The sequence below is a fragment of the Protobothrops mucrosquamatus genome, unplaced genomic scaffold, assembly GCF_001527695.2.
Source record: "Protobothrops mucrosquamatus isolate PMUCROS unplaced genomic scaffold, P.Mucros_1.0 scaffold111, whole genome shotgun sequence".
NCBI lineage: Eukaryota > Metazoa > Chordata > Lepidosauria > Squamata > Viperidae > Protobothrops > Protobothrops mucrosquamatus.
The window spans coordinates 96347-113724 of NW_015386483.1; the positions used below are offsets into that span (position 1 = coordinate 96347).

General features: G+C 39.2%; 1 protein-coding gene across 1 annotated transcript in view; it reads right to left on the reverse strand.

Moving 5' to 3' along the window:
• Window positions 1-17378, reverse strand: part of LANCL2 (LanC like 2) — a 33525-nt gene that overhangs the window by 15667 nt on the left and 480 nt on the right. The window contains exons 2-4 of the mRNA XM_015812797.1: window positions 9461-9593; window positions 1603-1810; window positions 441-588 (exon numbers count right to left, since the gene is read on the reverse strand). Coding sequence (XP_015668283.1) covers window positions 441-588; window positions 1603-1810; window positions 9461-9593 — 489 coding nt within the window. The remainder of the gene's footprint in view (window positions 1-440; window positions 589-1602; window positions 1811-9460; window positions 9594-17378) is intronic.

The window sequence follows — 17378 nt, forward strand, 5'->3', positions numbered from 1 at the left end:
TAAAACATTTGGGAAAAGATAAAGAAAGATTTGGGTGGTGCGGCACAGTTCAGCACAATCAAACTGCTGGATGAGACATACACAAAGGAGAGAGGAACTGGAAAACCAAAGAAAGCACTATGAACATCTAGAAATATCCTCCTTTCCAAAGCAGCTAATTCAAGTTGAAATCTCTGGAATATCACTGAAAGAAAGAAAAGCATACAATATTGGATTTAAGTGACCATTTGTGGGAAAGTGGTATCCTTTAAATTTAAGTGTTTACAATATTCAAATTGAATTAGGCAATTAGGGAAATGATGTAAATTGATACAAATGTCAACTGGAAAAGACTTTTGTTTATTCTTTGGAAATTAAAATTCCACATACAAAGATAGCAAATCCTATATACAAAAACAGCTGAATGGAGATCTACAGAATTAAGATTGTATTTCCCTTACCTCTTTGATTACCGACTGTGGCACTGTCTCAGGACCAATTTCAGTATTCAGATAAAGCAAAGCATACAGGTAACCAGATCTTCCATAAAGCAATTCATCTGGAAGATCAGACTCTGAAGCAAGGACTATTCTCTGGAGCTGCAAAAGTCTGTGCAAACCAGAATTGAGAAAAGCAATAAAACTCTAGTTTTTACATTAAATCTCAGATGTAATTATGGGATGTGTTCTTGTAAGTCTTCACATGATTACCGGAGTAAGCAAAAGCTGGCCTCCACTGAAAATTCTCTTGCATTTCAAATGTGTTTGAGTTATATCTAGTTGGAAATGGCTAGAGCAGTGTTAGAAAATTCCTGGGGGGATGGGGGTAGGGAGGTGAAAAACTAGCTAATTATAACAAAATTGTCCCCATAAAATGTCATAGATGGTGTAATACATGCAAAAGTGGACAGAGTTTCTAGAGTTTTTGGAAGCTCCCCCATAGATGCCCCTGGCAGCCAGATGTTTTGGAAGACAACTCTACTGATTCCAATCTCATTTATTTCCAATGAAGCATGTTTGGAATCTTATCTTTATTACTCTTTGTTTACGTTTCACAAAACTCCCCAACCTTATTATTAGGACATGAAGAAGTTCCATGTAAATGAGAGATATCATTTGCAAAAGTAGTGGCAGAGATTAATCTCCCACCAGGCATGGATTAGGTGGCAACTGATTAAAATTCTAAATATAAACATCAATAGAAGGATGGAATCTCTATGAGCCAATCAACCATCCAATGTAGAAGCAAGAGAGAACATAAAGAATGCAAACATCAAACACTTGGTCTTTATGACTCTTCAAACATGACTGTTGTCAATTTCAAAGTAGCTGAATGACAGGAAGACTTTCCAAAAGCCTCAAGATCAGAATATTAATTTCCATAATATTTTAAACAATTAGAATAAAAAAATTAAGACACACACACAAAATTAAAATAGGTCATTATTTGGCACAGAAAAAATGACAATGAGGACAAAGTGCTCTATCATCATTTGATAGGGGGATTACTGGGAGGTAACTGGGATTGCTTGCCAGTAATCATCTGCCGGATAAAAGGCAGTCTTATACCAAGGAATATTTAGTCAACCTAGTCTTTTTGTCCTAGTCAATCTCAGTCACTCACTTGGCCACACATTCCTTGGATTCACTATCATTTTTCATCTTGTGATACACAACTGCTCCCACTGCTAGAGGTCCAGCATCACCACAAAGAAAAGTAACTCTTCTTCCATTCAGATTACGTAGGATTCTCTTCACATAATCCAGGGATCTCTGTAGGTGAGTCGGCTCCTTTGTCACACGATATAGCTGAAGATACAAGAGGGCTATGCCTGAAATTGCCACACAGAAAGAAAGATGGAATACTTAGTCAGTGGTTTTCTCTACATTTCTGATCCCACATCTGATATACTGGAGGCATCATTCATGTACACATCTAAATCCAGTAGTTTAACCTATGTTAAGGGCCAGGCCTGCCACTAAACTATCACATAAATACAATTACTTATAGTTTTTTTAATTTTTTACTTTGACCTCTTTTTGCCTTCTCTCTGTAACTCTCTATTGCTCCTCTTGTAGGAAACTGTAAGAGTTGGATTTTTCTAAATAAAAACTAAGAGAATAACCTGAATCAGTCTTGCAAAATATCCACATAATTGTTTCAATGCTGTTATATTGTGATTACCACATACTGGGCCAGTTGCAAATTCCACATTATTTTCAATAGAAATGTAGAAAGCCATACTTGATGTTATCCAGGATGTGTCACCCACATCATGTCAATCTTCCTCAGAAAAGGATGCAATTGGTTATTAGCCCAAACTTATCAAAATCTCCCTATTGGGGCTCCCAGATCAAAATAGGTTTCTTACAAGAGAGTTCAGTTTCATCCAGAAGAGGATTGAGCACCTATAAAAGCTGTGGTGACGCAGTGGTTAGAATGCAGTATTGCAGGCTAATTCTGCTGACTGCTGACTGCCAGCAGTTCGGTTCTCACTGGCTTAAAGTTGACTCAGCCTTCCATCCTTCTGAGATCGGTAAAATGAGGACCTAGAATGTTGGGGCCAATATGCTGATTCTGTAAACCGCTTATAGAGGGCTGTAAAGCACTGTGAAGTGGTATGTAGGTCTAAGTGCTATTGCTATTGCTATAATCACCAAGAGCTCAGATTTGTTTGAATTTATCTTTAGATTGTTCTCCAGCATCAGACTATTAAAAACTAAAACATGTACAATAGAAGCTCTTGAAACAATCTATCTTGAACTTTCAGGAAAGAAGTGCAACTGGGGATCATTATGTACTGGTAGAGCTGGCTCCATATCAATGTATAATTTTCATAGATACTAAATAAGAACAAGATCAACCATGCAGTATTTCACAGGATAATTCCCAAGAAGGTCAAAGAGATATATCCCAAGATCACCTTCTGATAGCATTGTAAAGAGGAGGACCATTTGAACTCAAGCTGTTCAGATATTCAGGGATCTCAACAGAATTCCTATTTCTCTGTTTTGTTTTCAGTCCCTGGTGCGTTTTGTCTATTAGGCCTATCAAATCCAAAGTGAGAAGATGCACTGGCTTCAAATGATGGCAGTACTTGTTTAATTGTTCAGAAAATAAGAGTACCTGGGCTATAAAACTAGATCAAGTATTTGAAAAATATCCTGTAAATAATAATTCACTTCTGTGCTACTGCCAAGAAAATTACTTGAGTATGTGCACAAAATTATCAAGAATCCTTGACTCAAAGAAGACTTTATTTTAATCCACTGACAGATCCATGACTCTAGATCAACATTTCTCAATTGGTGTCCTTCAGAAGTATCAAGATTAGGGAGTTATAGACCCAATACCATGAAATGAATCAGGTATACTTTAGATAGCTTAACATATAGACCAAAAATGCTACTATTAACTATATGGAGCTGTGTATAATAATAATTGTTTTCTCGACTGCTTCAAAACCCATTGAATTTGGTACTCAATGTATTTTGACACAAAAGTGGAATGGAATGGAATGGAACAGAACAAAAGAATAATTATTTATTGGCCAAGTGTGACTGGACAGACAAGGAATATCTGCGCTGTATAAGCTCTTAGTGTACACACAAACAACAAAGTGATAAGTCATGATTGTAAAGATAGAGTCATAAATCATAATACAAACAAATGATAAATCATAAGATACCAATTAGGAGAAGATAATACGTAAGATGAGAAGATAAGGATAATGACAATACAGGTAGTCCTTGACTTATGAACACAATTGAGCCCAACATTTCTGTTGCTAAGTGGAACATTTGTTAAGTGAATTTTGCCATTTTATGTTCTTTCTTGCCATGGTTGTTAAGTGAATCATTGCAGTTGTTAAGTTAGTATCATGGTTGTTAAGTGAAACTGGCTTCCCCATTGACTTTGCTTGTAAGAGAGTCGTAAGAAAGATACTGCAGCGATCACAAATATGAACCAGTTGTGAAGCATCTGAATTTTGATAATGACCATGGGGATGCTGCAACGGTTGCAAGTGTGAAAAATGATAAGTCACTTTTTTCAGTGCCATTGCAACTTTGAACGGTCACTAAATGAACTGTTGTAAGTCAAGGATTACCTGTACAGCCCTATTATGTGGGTAAATATGTGTTGTGGGAATTAGGTGTTTAGCAGAGTGATGGCATAGGGAAAAACTATATTTGTGTCTAGTTTGTTTGGTACTGTGATAGGAAAAGAGGGATGGCCATGGGGAACAGACAGGAAGTTGGTCATGCTGGGAAGATTGCTGACATAGGAAAAGGAACAGACAGGAAGTCCTTCCCAACTTACACAAAAGGTTGCGATTTGTTTGGCACTCATTTTTAGTACTCATCGAGCTTCCCAGACCCAATTAACCCAAGATACCACTGTCTTTTGTGACACTGAAGAGAAGCGATTTAAGAAATAATGCATTTTGCTAAATCATGTTATTTACTAAAATACGGTATATTCCGGCATATAAGACGACTGGGCGTATAAGACGACCCCTGACTTTTGAGAAGATTTTCAGGGTTTAGAAAGTCATCTTACACGGCTGAAAATACGGTAGTTGAATAGCAGGAGGACAGCTTGTGAGACCAAGCCCATCTTAAGCCATGTTTTACTTTCTTTTTGGACAGATTAAAAAAAACCCTATTATTCCTGTCCACTCAACTGAGGTATACATAGAACAGGATATGAATAAATAGATTCTTCTATTACCCTAAACCATTATGACTGGTTTAATGTAGGTTACATATATCCAGCTGATGTTTGCAAATCATGGCTTATGGCTTTAGCCCATGTGTGAAGGTACTGATGTTTATTCAACAACCATAATTAAAGCAAAATAGCTTTAAATAGCACCGACGGCTGTCCGAGCCAGTCCCGAGCCGAGCGGAGACAATAGGGGAGGGCGCAACCAGCCGCCCGACTCCTATGACACCGCCCGATCCGCTCCGGCCCGGCCCCTCGGATGCTGGTCCGTCCTCCTTCCTCCTGGTCTCCAGTTGGCCCTCGAGCGAGGCAGCTGGGCGAGCGGAGTCGAGGCGAGGCGGCGTGGGAAGGCGTACTTGTCCCACCGAGGCTCGCTCCTCTCTCGCTGGCTGGCTGGCTGGCGGGGGCGGGCTCAGCCTTTGGAGAAAGAGCGGAGGAGGTGGTGGTGGCAGCAGAAGAGTAGCGAGGATCGATTGGTCGCTTGCAACAAAAGGGGATGCGAGCCAAGGCCGCGAGGTGGTGGCGCAGCCGGGAAAGTGGCGGGGAGAGCAGATAGTTCCTTCTCCCCCGCCCGCAACATCAGATTTTTCTTAATGCAATCACTCTCCGGCGGGGGGGGGGGGTGTTGCAAACTATCAATATAAATCTATGGATAGATGTATATAAAAACAATCTCCCCCCCCGCCACTCCCAGAAGCAACCTTGAGCATTTTCCCTTCCCAAGCGTTCATTATATGGATACTGTATATTCCGGCGTATAAGACGACTGGGCGTATAAGACGACCCCTGACTTTTGAGAAGATTTTCAGGATTTAGAAAGTCGTCTTATACGCTGGAAAATACGGTACATTTAAAATGCAAAAACACTTATTAGGTTATTAAACAGGTTAAAAAAGAAAAGCTTTATGTGCTGTGGAACAAGTGATGGGCCTTTATTACAAAAATATTGGTTCCCAATTCAATTAACTATCAGTTGTCCTTGCCTGTCCCACAAGACCTACAGCTGCACGATGAGTAACAACATGTAATATATCATTCTGAGCTTCTCCAAGGAGAGGATGGACACAATGGGTAGAAAAAAAATAAATTCCAAAAATAAAAGTAATATGAATAGATTTACATTTAACTCACATAAAGCTCCAAAAATATTTTAACAGAGTGTTGTATTTAAATGTTCATGTTCAAAAATAAGGCTTGTCCTAGGAGACTGGTACGATTCCTCTTTATTTCTTACTGTATGCAAAAGTTTGAATTCTTTCATGACTCAGGAATGAATTAGCAGTGAACTATCTGCATCAGAATTTTGTTCTATTACATTTCTAAAAAGAAAAGCAAGCGAAAGGCAGCAATATTTTTTAATAAGCTACATTTCACCAGCATTAGGCTGTTTCCATTTTTTTAAAGCAAACAAATCATGAATGCTACAATTTTGTCACCTCTCCTCCTACAGAGCCATCTGTCTAGAACACTTTGCATCCTCCAAAGCCATTAAAGAGGAACAAGCTGAAAGATAGTGATCACTTTTAATAATAGAGTGGGATAATAATCTGCTTTCAAATTTAACTTTTGTTTGGGACAAAATTAGAGAAGTGAATGTGCTTTATCAAAATACCAGCTTTTCAGGTCACTCCCTGAGCTAATCCCTGGAAATAGTCGCTGGACAACGCTGTAGAACAGAGAGTAGGGAGAAACAGCTCTCCAATAGTGATTTGAGCATCCGGTTTTGGGGACTCCTCCTCAACTGTTTCTATCCCAGATGATCATTATTACAATTTATCCAAATCAAAAATTACTGCCTAACTCTGTTCTTATCTCTTCTTTCCCCTCCCTTTCTTTGTTAAGGATCTTTTAGGTTTTAAGTTATTTTGGGAATCTTTTCAGCTATATTGTGGAGTTAAAAACATGATAAAAATAAATGTTAAATTTTGGATGAATTGCATAAACTTTGATTGCAATAGGCTTTAAATGAAGAACTAGGGACCCAAAGTTAAAGGTCTGAAAAACTATGTATGCTATCTTGTACCTCTATGTACACTTTCTCCTGCAAGCAATGCATATACTGTGCCCATAAATTGCATTCCATTCCCAACATCAATTCTTCCATATTTATTTTGCTATCTTATATTCTAGTTGGCCAGTCCCGGGGAGAAGTTGTACAGAACATTCAAGCCTTGGATAATACATTTCAGGGTAATACATTCCACATTCTGCAATTCATTAAGCATTGCCTCTAAGAGACACACATATAGGTATGCATGTACTTTTCCCTAATCCCCCTCCTGACTCTCCAAAACTTCAACAACTCTGTCTTGCCATCTCTGCCTCTCAGAGAATGAATCTGTAGATTCTTTTTTGTTTGTTTTAGTTTGCTCTATATTTCTTCCTGATGAATCTGCTGCTTTGAAAACAAATTCTTCTTGTAGATTTATAATATTAATAATAGAGTTGGAAGGGACCTTGGAGGTCTTCTAGTCCAACACCCTGCTCACGCAGGGAACCCTATACCATTTCAGACAAATGGCTGTCAGTCTCTTCTTAAAAACTTCCGGTATTGGAGCATTCACAATTTCTGGAGGCAAGTTGTTCCACTGATTTGAAATGTTTAATGTTTGTTTTTTTTAAAAATGTCTTGCATGTATTTTATAAGTTGATCAAACCTTTTTGAAAAGAAATCAACTAAAGACTGCATCTTGCTGGCCAGACTCTGTTTTCCTCCTTGGGTATCAGCCTCCTCCTTCTCAGTGTAATACGATCGATCCACTATTGCTCAAAGCAGAGAAAGAACAGGAAAGTAGGAGCCAGGGAGATATTTTCTGAGTATTTTGATCCAAAAAGTTTGAAAGTTAATAAAATACAAATCCAAAGTCATGTGCTATGTTTCCATACAGAGAAGAGAGCAAAAGAATTGAAGAGAGCAATCAACTAAACCAAGGAAAGAAAGTCAAAACAGAAAGAATCAGCAGAGGTTGAAATAAATCAGCATTCAGCCATCCAATTAACCTTTGAAGATATAAACAAAAGCAAAAGTTCAAAAAGTAAACTTAAAAATTCCAGGCATGCTTATGATAACGTGCTGCTGGTCAGAGGATGGCAATGTCTATTGACTTTTCAACTGCTTCCACAGGGAGCTGCAATCTAAACGATTTCCCCTCCCAGGTGGGTCCACAACCATCCAAAAGTCATCTAGGGTCAATCTTAAGGGCCCCTTTTCAAATCCAGGGGCCAAGACTGCCAAAGAACCAGCTCTGGCAGCAAAAATAACGGAACATAAGAGAAAAAAATCCTCTTACACTTCAACAGTCATTTTGGGGAGGAGTTTTACTCAAAGTCATTTCTGACTTTGTTTTAAGATAGGGAATCCATCAGGGTGAGGGGAAAAGGGGATTATAAATGTGCTAAAACCGGACAGATTATAGACGAAATTAATTTAAATATTTTACATTCTTTAAATATTTCATCTGGACTCCTTATAGCATTCTCACAGACCCAGAGAAAATTGTGTCTCCATGACTAAATGTATTTCAAGCCTGCATTAAAAGAAGGAAGAATTCCTTTCTCTATGTGATCAGACATTTTATAAAAAAATCTAAACATCTGATCTTCTGAAGTGAACTAAAGAGAAGATGGAGGATGTATGCCAAACCAAACCAGATTCAACATGGCTGAAACTTTTCTGCCTTAATTTTTTTAACACATGATTTTTTTAACACATGATTTATATATTTCGTTACCATGATATAAAAAGATTTGAGATCCTAGACCAGTGATGGCGAACCTTTTAGAAAACGAGTGCCCAAGCTGCAAGCCAAAACCCACTAATGTATCGTCAGATGCTGGGTGGGCGTGGCCCATTGGGTGTGTGTGGCCCATTGGGTGGGCGTGGCTGCGGTGGTAACGGCAGACTGGGGTGGGACTAAAAAGTTCAATCAATCAATTCCAACTTTGCGAGATCTTTTTTTTTCCCGTGAGAAGTTGAAATTGATTGATTGATTGAACCTTTTTTTTTTGCACATGGTGGTGGAGGCCTAAAGCAAAAACATTTTATAAAACCCAGCTGAAGGCCTAGGACTGGGGCGATGGCGCGTGTGCCCACAGAGAGGGCTCTGCGTGCTATAGGTTCGCGGTCCTAGAAAGAGTGCAGAGAATAGCAACAGAGATGATTAGGAGATGGAAGCTAAAACATATGATGAAAAATTGCAGGAATTGGGTATGTCTAGCCTAGTGAAAAAATGGATCTGGGGTGACATGATAGCAGTTTTCCACTATTTGAGGGGCTGCCACAAAAAAGAGAGGGTCAATCTATTCTCTGAAGCATCTGAGGGCAGGACAAGAAGCAATGGATGGAAACACATCAAAGAGGGCACCAATCTTGAACTAAGAATAAATTTCCTGACAGTGAGAACAATTAATCAGTGGAATGTCTTGCTTCCAGAAATAGTGGGTGCTCCATCAATGGAGGTTTTAAGAAGAGATTGGACAACCATTTGTTTGAAATGGTATAGAGTTTCATGCCTGAGAGGGCGGTGGAGTAGAAGACCTCCAAGGTCCCTTCCAACTCGTGTTATTGTGTTCTGTACCTTCTTCACAATACTATTAAATCTGCTACAGATGTATTCATGAAAGGGGAGACAAAACATTATCAACAATTGGAATATTAACAGAATGCAACTTGAATGTAAAATCTAGTGCTTCATATATAATGAAGGTCTTATGACTTCATTTCCAAATCAACTATCAAAGAGTTCAGGTATCTCACCTGTCCAGCCAGTATATGCAGAGCAATCATGAGGATCTGCTGTTTTTAATCCTTCTTCCATTTGCTGCAATAAGTCTTTAATTTTAGTTGTAATTTTCTTATTAAAATATGAGCTGATCTGCAAAAAATAAGGCTAGAAATGTTTAAGACATATTATGTGCACAGAGAAAGGTCTGATTCAGATAACAAATTAAAGCTTCGTGAATAAAACACACAAATCTTAAACAATAAATTACATTTACATAATCATATTTAAGCAATAAATCACATTACAATGTAATGTATAAACATTGGGGGGTTGTAAAATGTTTGGGGACTGAAACATTTTAACTCTCAAAAGTTTCTGCTTTGGATGGAATGGGTTATTTCATCTGAATTGTTCAAACCTTACTGGAAATATTCCAGTTTGAAATGCAGCATTTTGACTACAAAACAGGAATTACAATACTCCTCCTTCAAGAACAGTACATTTCAGTATGTCCCAAAGACAGTTCTGAATTTGGAACACATATTTTGTATTTAACCATTTTGATCCTGAACTGTTACACCTTCCTAATTACACAAAAATCAAAGTGAAATCAGTAAAACCATATTAAGATTTAGCATTATATATGAGCTCAGTCAGCATGTTTGTTTAGCATTCAAAGGAATATAAGAGACCCAGCAACTTTGAGACTTAGTGTTTCATAATGACTTTTAATTACTCTGGCGAAGTAAAACTTTCAACAACTTCTCTGACTCTGCTTCAATCATCCTTTTTTTTTTTAACTTTATAAGGATTGTTATGGCAGCTAAGAGAAAAATAAATGGCACCCATTTATTATTTCTTGCTATATGATTGCATGCTTTCAGTAGGGTTTCATTCCAATTTCCTTTGTTTTTCAACTTCTCTTTGAAACAAGAATTTTGTAATTTAGCCTTAACAATGGATTTCACCCGACCAATTGTTCATAGCTAGATGAGGAAGAAGACAAGAAGCAACTACATATGTTTATGTTGCTAAGTGAGACATTGTTAAATGTATTTTGCCCCATTTTATGACCTTTCTTGCCACAGTTGTTAAGTGAATAATTATAGTTGCTAAGTTACTAAGTGAATCTGATTTGCTTGTCAGAAGATTGCAAAAACTGATTACGTGACTCCGGGACACTGCAATGTCGTAAATATGAACCAGTTCTCAAGCATCCAAATTTTGATCATGTGACCATGGGGATGCTGCAATAGTTGCAAGTGTGAAAAATGGTCATAACGGTCAGTTATAATTTTTTTCAGTTATTACTTTGAACTGTCACTAAATGAACAGTTGTAAATTGAGGACTACCTGTACACCCTTTTGTGGCTAGTGATCCTGAATGATGGTGGCTGTTCTTTCTTAGTTGGCAACAATGCATGTTGCTAGTTTAAACATATTTGCTCTCTACCATAACTCAATAGAGCAGGAATATTAGCAGGAAGTGATACAACCTAATAGCAGTGCACAAGACAAGTACACAAACATTATATTAAGATTTAGGTTTGTATTATAAAATATCGACCATTATTTGGGCTACATAGTCAATGCAATATTTTTATAGAGGAGTCCAACAAATCTGTCAACTTACTAAGTTGAATTTTAGCCACTGGAATGTGAAAATATGCAGAAAATAATGGGCTGAAACCAGCCAATCCATCACACAATATTTTGAAGGGATGATTTATTCATCTAATAAAGAAAAAATATCCATCTGCATCCATAAGATTTCCAAGAAGGTATGATTTCTTTAGAAGAGTTCTAGTATTTTGTGAAGAAGAACTAGCCTACAATTTGACAATATTACAATTATGGGCCACTGGCTAATATTTCCTTTCTTAGCAAATTTTGTTACTTTAAAAAAAACGGATTCATTTTCAAATCTATTTAAATTCCTGCCTTTAGTTATTCTCTAGGAAGAAATCCCTTAAGTATGTGGTTCTGTAGATTGTCATGGATTTCTCAATGGTTTTTCATACCATTAGCCATGATATCATTGTAAATACGGTACATATACTCAGCTGGAATGTGGGCTTCATTATTTGATATCAATACCTTGGCATAATCTTGGAACTGTAGATTTTTAAATAACACATACCGTATTTTTCGCTCTATAAGACGCACCTGACCATAAGACGCACATACTGGTTTTTAGACGAGGAAAACAAGAAAAAAAATAAGTTCACCTAGGCAGCATTCATGCCTAAGACAGGACTAGAACTCACAGTCCCAAAACACAACAGATCTGGGAATCCATCAACAAGATCTAACTCAGTTCTTAAAGAATCTAATTTTACCCCATCCAAGCAGAATCCCTAAATGTGCCTTTTTGTCCTTTAAAAGAGAATCAATATTCACGATTCCTTACTGGGGAGGGAAAAAAAATCTCTGTGCAGGGACTCAGGATTCCAGCAAAAAGTCAGTGACTTCTACCTTTGATGGGCGATGTTTGCATGCAGAGCACATAGGACACACACACACACACACAGTCTCTATGTACAATGCACCGTCTTGCATAGATCAGCCCATGATATTGACAGCCCTTTTGCTTATTTCCTAATGCCTCCCCCCCGTGTTATCTGCTCCACCCCGAATTCTCCTCCCTTCCAGTCTCCTTAAGCAGCCATTTATGATCTTAATATAGTCCTCAGTCTGTCTCCCTTTCCACACACCCTAAAATTCTTCCTTCAGGCAGGCTTCCAGAGGTCGGCTGGCAGGATGCAGGTAACCCCTCCCCCCTGTTCTGCCACCTCCCACGGCGCCGCTCCGCATCCCGTGCCTCTGTGCCTCAAGCCCCCATGTCACAGAACTGACAGATACCCAAGGATGATATAAGATTGCCTTCACATAACACACTTATAGTTAATTCAGTCATGGTTTACTGTACTCAACCCAATTTTCATACAACCCATTTGACCACTGATCACATGGTTTGGGTTTACACACAGCACTAATTTGTTTCAGGATACTATAAACACAGTTGAAAACTATTCCATTATAAACAAAGCATAGATTAAATCTTGGGTAAAAATGTTTTGGTGTATTCAATATTACTAGAAAGCACATACAGAAAATGCATTGCATTTCTTAAAAGCACCGAAAGAAGAGAATATTTGTAGCTCAGGGTTGAACATTAAGTTCTGCTTAGCTGTCACAGTCTTTGCACGTTTTCTTAACCAAAAGCAGGCTTTGCCTTGTTTGGTCACGTGTACGGTAATTCCCTTTTCTGCACGCTACACTTTAGGGACAGTCTCGCTTCAACAGCAACTGACCTCCTCGCAATCCATTGCGACTCTCCTCACTTCCCACATTCCCAAACGTGGAGAAGCAAAACGCGCCCCACTTTAATATTAGCACAAGCTAACGGCGGCTCCTAGGCAAGCCTACCAAACCTTACGCTCCCTAAAGCTCAGAGGAGAAAGGGTGCAGCCCAAGCCGAGCTCTTGATCAGTTGGCGCAGGCACGTGTGGATGCAAGTCCACGCGTTCGAGGCTTCCCTCTTTCCACTCTAAAGCCGGTGCCTCACCTTTTGGACCCCGGGGAGAAACGGCGCTGCTTTGGCCGTCCGAGCCCCGGCTCCACCTCACCCCGCTGCTCCTCAGCCGCTGCTCAAGCACTCCCCGAAAAGCTCCCGGCGAAGGAAGCAGCGCCGCCACCACCCGACCCCACCCAGCCGTTCTTTGGATGGGGGGAAGGCCTGCCCGCTTGGCAAGAGCAGAGGAAACGGGGAGGGGTGCCTTGGGCTGCTTGCGCCACAGGCTCTCCTCGCAGCTTCGGCTCCTTTCGATTTTCGGATGGGCGACAAAGCGGCCTGTTTCTTAGCGCTGAAGCCGAGGAAGAAACTCTGGGGCGGTTTTACCCGGAGCGAAATGATTGCAGTTTTGGGCTGCTGATCTCATGACCCACCCTGGAAAATGAACAAAACGACTTGAGGAGCCTGATTCCATCGTGTTTGTCGCGGGCTCGCTCAAAGGACAGAACCACGTTGTGGCTACAACCTGGTCATTTTATAATGGGGGTGGGAGGAGGACAAGCGGTTGACCTATATAATAAGAAAGGGGGGTGGGCAGGCTGACGACTCCTGGACCTGCGCCGGTCAGCTGGAACATCAGGCAAAGCTTTGGCCAGTGCGGAGGGCGGAGGGGAGGCTGCCGCAGCGCCGAACTCCTGCGCTTGTCAGCTGGGAGGTCTGGCAATGGAGCCGGCTGGCGGAGGGCGATGGGGAGGCGGCGACTCGGCGGGCGGGGTCCTGCCTGCCCACGAATGTCAGGCCCACCCGCCCCATTTGTAAAAGAAAAAGTCTTCCATCCAAGCATAACGCCAGCAGTTCTGTGACACGGGGGCTTGAGGCACAGAGGCACGGGATGCGGAGCGGCGCTGTGGGAGGCGGCAGGACAGGGGGGAGGGGTTACCTGCATCCTGCCAGCCGAGGGAGAGGGAGTAGCACAGCTAAGGAAAAGGGTAAAAAAAATGGCGGACTGCGACATTTGCTCCATAAGACGCACAGACATTTTCCCCCATCTTTTTGGGGGGGGAAAAGTGCGTCTTATAGAGCGAAAAATACAGTATATTATGTTAACTCCAAACATTTAAATTAGTGCATACAGTTCAAGCAAAAAGGGCCATTTTTTCCCTGCTTATTATATCAATTACAGCAAAGATTTCTGACAGTTTGTAAAAATGGTCTTTTGGGGACCATAATACGTGATTTACCAAAACAGTAACTCTGAGTCTTCAATATAAATAAAAAGCAAGAGAAATCCTAAGTGTATGCCAAATAACTAAACATCACTAAATCATCTGAAGTTGTCCCAATTAACTATTCCCTCAAGCTAATGTTTGCCATTAATTATCATTAGTCTTAAACTCACTTCTAAAGAACCAGTTAGACTCTAAACTAAATCGTAATTATATGGAGCATGCTGTTCAAAATATGAGGGTACATATACTTAGTGAATTAATTTTTAATACTCACAGTTCAACTATGCAAAGTCTATTTTAGTCCTAGATCTTGGTTAAAAATCTTCCTCTATAACCTGACAACCGAAGGCAACTGCTGATTATGCTCTGCAAAGCATCTGTCATAACTCAGGAACTCAATTTATACTTGACAAAATATTATGATTCGGTGATAATGGCCATGACATTACAGAATCAAAATGACAAGCAGCACTTATTGTGCATATCATTTGCTTATTAATTTGAATATAGACATTGATTTGGAGAAAATATATAGATGCAGAAATGGAAAGTTGGGATGAGACAAATAGGGTATGAGACCAAAAGCAACAAATCCACTTGTAGATGTGAACTGTACATAAGCACTCATGGTAGGAGCTGTAGATTTCAGAGACGAATGAATTGGGAAGTCTGACATGATAGTTTTTTCTTTTTCTTATCTACAGTTCATATTTAAAATACATATTTTAGATTTTTAAAATATAACATTCAGATTTCTTTTAGCTAAAACCTTTGTCTGCCTTTCTCTACTGCATCAAAATAGAACTTTTCACCTCTCCTTAGGGATAGAAAAGTGAAAGTTCTATTTTGATGCAATTAGGAAGCAGAAAGATTGCAGTTCTGCTTTGTGGGAAGTTCACTCATAGGATGTCTCCAAGTTGGAGGAATCCTTTCTGGGGAACATCTGGCCTTGCAATCAGTACCATTTTAATTTTTCACAAAACCCCAATGGAGATCCAGTGACATTGTTTTTGCTCGAAAGAAAGATATTGCAGCTTGGCAGATTTGGCAGCTGCCAGTGATGCTGTATTAGTGTCAATTCTGTATCCTGGAAACAATTCAGGATACAAGCATTTCAGATTTGTGAACTACCAAGTGACAGCCAGATATCCATATATGGCAGCCTATAAGGTACTCAGTTCTCAATTTCACTTTGCGTTCAACAGCAAGTAGCAATATTAGACATTCAGAGAGTTTAAGGTTATTCTGAATCTGATTCTTTGTGATTGACAATGAAAAACAAGTATTATTATATAAACAGCATGTTTGGGGATGGGGCATGTCATTAATAATTGTTCACACAGGTTGTCAATCCTTGCCTTGCTGAGAAAAAAGCAACTAAATTATCTTGAGACAATATTCTGGTCTTTGGGGCAAGAAAAAAAGGCAAAAGGTTTATACTCTAAAGAGAAAAATTCACTATATGAAAAAGAGACTTAAAAGAAAAATGAGGAGAGGTTTTGGAAGCCAGAATTAGCACATTGGGAAAGTATCAATTTATTAATTTTTTTGCAAGGCTGAAATAAATGCCTGAGACAAGGCATTGAAAGCTTAAACATCAGCTTTATATTCTTACCTAAATAACTATGTACTGAACTGTGAACTCGCCTGGGCAGCACATATTTCAACTCTTATTGAGCAAAATAGGTAACAAAAGTATTTTAATTTTATAGTGATAGTCATGGAAACGGGAATTGGATTTCTACTTTTTTTGTTTTGTTTGCTTATTTTTTTCCTGTTCATTCCTAGACAAGTTTGCTTAAAATACAAATCTAAGGCATGTGGTGGGATTAGCAAGGTGAGTGCATTAGTTAATAACTTGCCAAACATCATTAGTTGGTTGGACCCTGAATTTTGTTACTATAATCCTGGAAGATTCAAGGAGCTACCAAAAGAGAGCTGTAGGTTGCTTATTTCAGGTTTAGAACCAGAGAATATGTCAATGGGCAGATAGCCACACTTCTTAAAGTAAATCCTACAGGAGCCAGTAAGGCTTATTTCTGAGTACAGATTACCAAGGTATAATTTGGATTTTCCTGTCATCTGCTTAAAGATGTCAGTCCATTCTACAATCATTCTCCCAAAGCTTTCTTTTGCATAAATAACCTTTCTATGATTTGTTAAGTTGAACTGGCTCAAATAAGCAAATTCTATTTCAGAACATGGGAAAATTGTTGCCAGATTACCAGAGATCTTAACACTTCCCCCCATTGTTAAAGAAGATTGCTAATTAGAACATACTAAATTATACTTCCAATATATACTGATTCAGTATTTATGTCCCGTGAAAGAAAATCTATAGAAATTAGTTCTGATGGATAGACAGACTGGGATAATTCTCAATAATTGATCAAAATGCAGGTTTTATGCTCCTTTGAAAAAATTCACAAAAGCTCAAGAAATATCAAATATTTCCTTCAGATCTATTTGCTAAGATATTGGAATATTAATGGTGGTGATCTATCACTTCATATGACAAGTTCCTCAATTTATACTTCCACCATATTTATTTCTTAGATTTTTATCCTTAGTTTTTTTTGTCACCTCAACATTGCTTATATATCTAATGCTCCTGACTCCTATTTTCACACAGCCTTGCAAGGTGGTTGGGTTGGGTTGGTAGACAGTGACAGGCCCAAAATCACCCAGCAGGCTTGAATAGGAGTTCCCACACATCTTCCTAAAAATCTGAAAAATCAGACGAGGCTCATAGAATGGAACTCCACTCCTCCATTGACATTACAGCAATTTCAGTATATGAGGTTGAAAGTGGAGATACAAAAATAATTATTAAAGAGGGAGGGAATTTCTATATTCAATGAGCATGTGGGAAATCATCCCATTATATTTTCCACCAATCTGGTAATTAATATATGATAGCTAGCATCACTGACATACTCTTTTTACACTCCTACAGACAAAGAAGCAGCCTTCTATCCAGTTTCTGACATTTACGGAGCTTTGATTAGCTCGCGTTCCAAGTTCTTCCACACGCTTGGGTGTGGAGAAAGGCCTGGAGGGGAAGGAGCCTAGTATTAACGCGAGGGACCTAAAAGAGGGAGAGAGAAGACACAAACGCTAACCGAGAACTTAGAAGGAAAAATAAACATAGACATCTGCTATCTGCCATGACGGAACGCCCAGACACCAAAAGATGCCCTTTCCTCA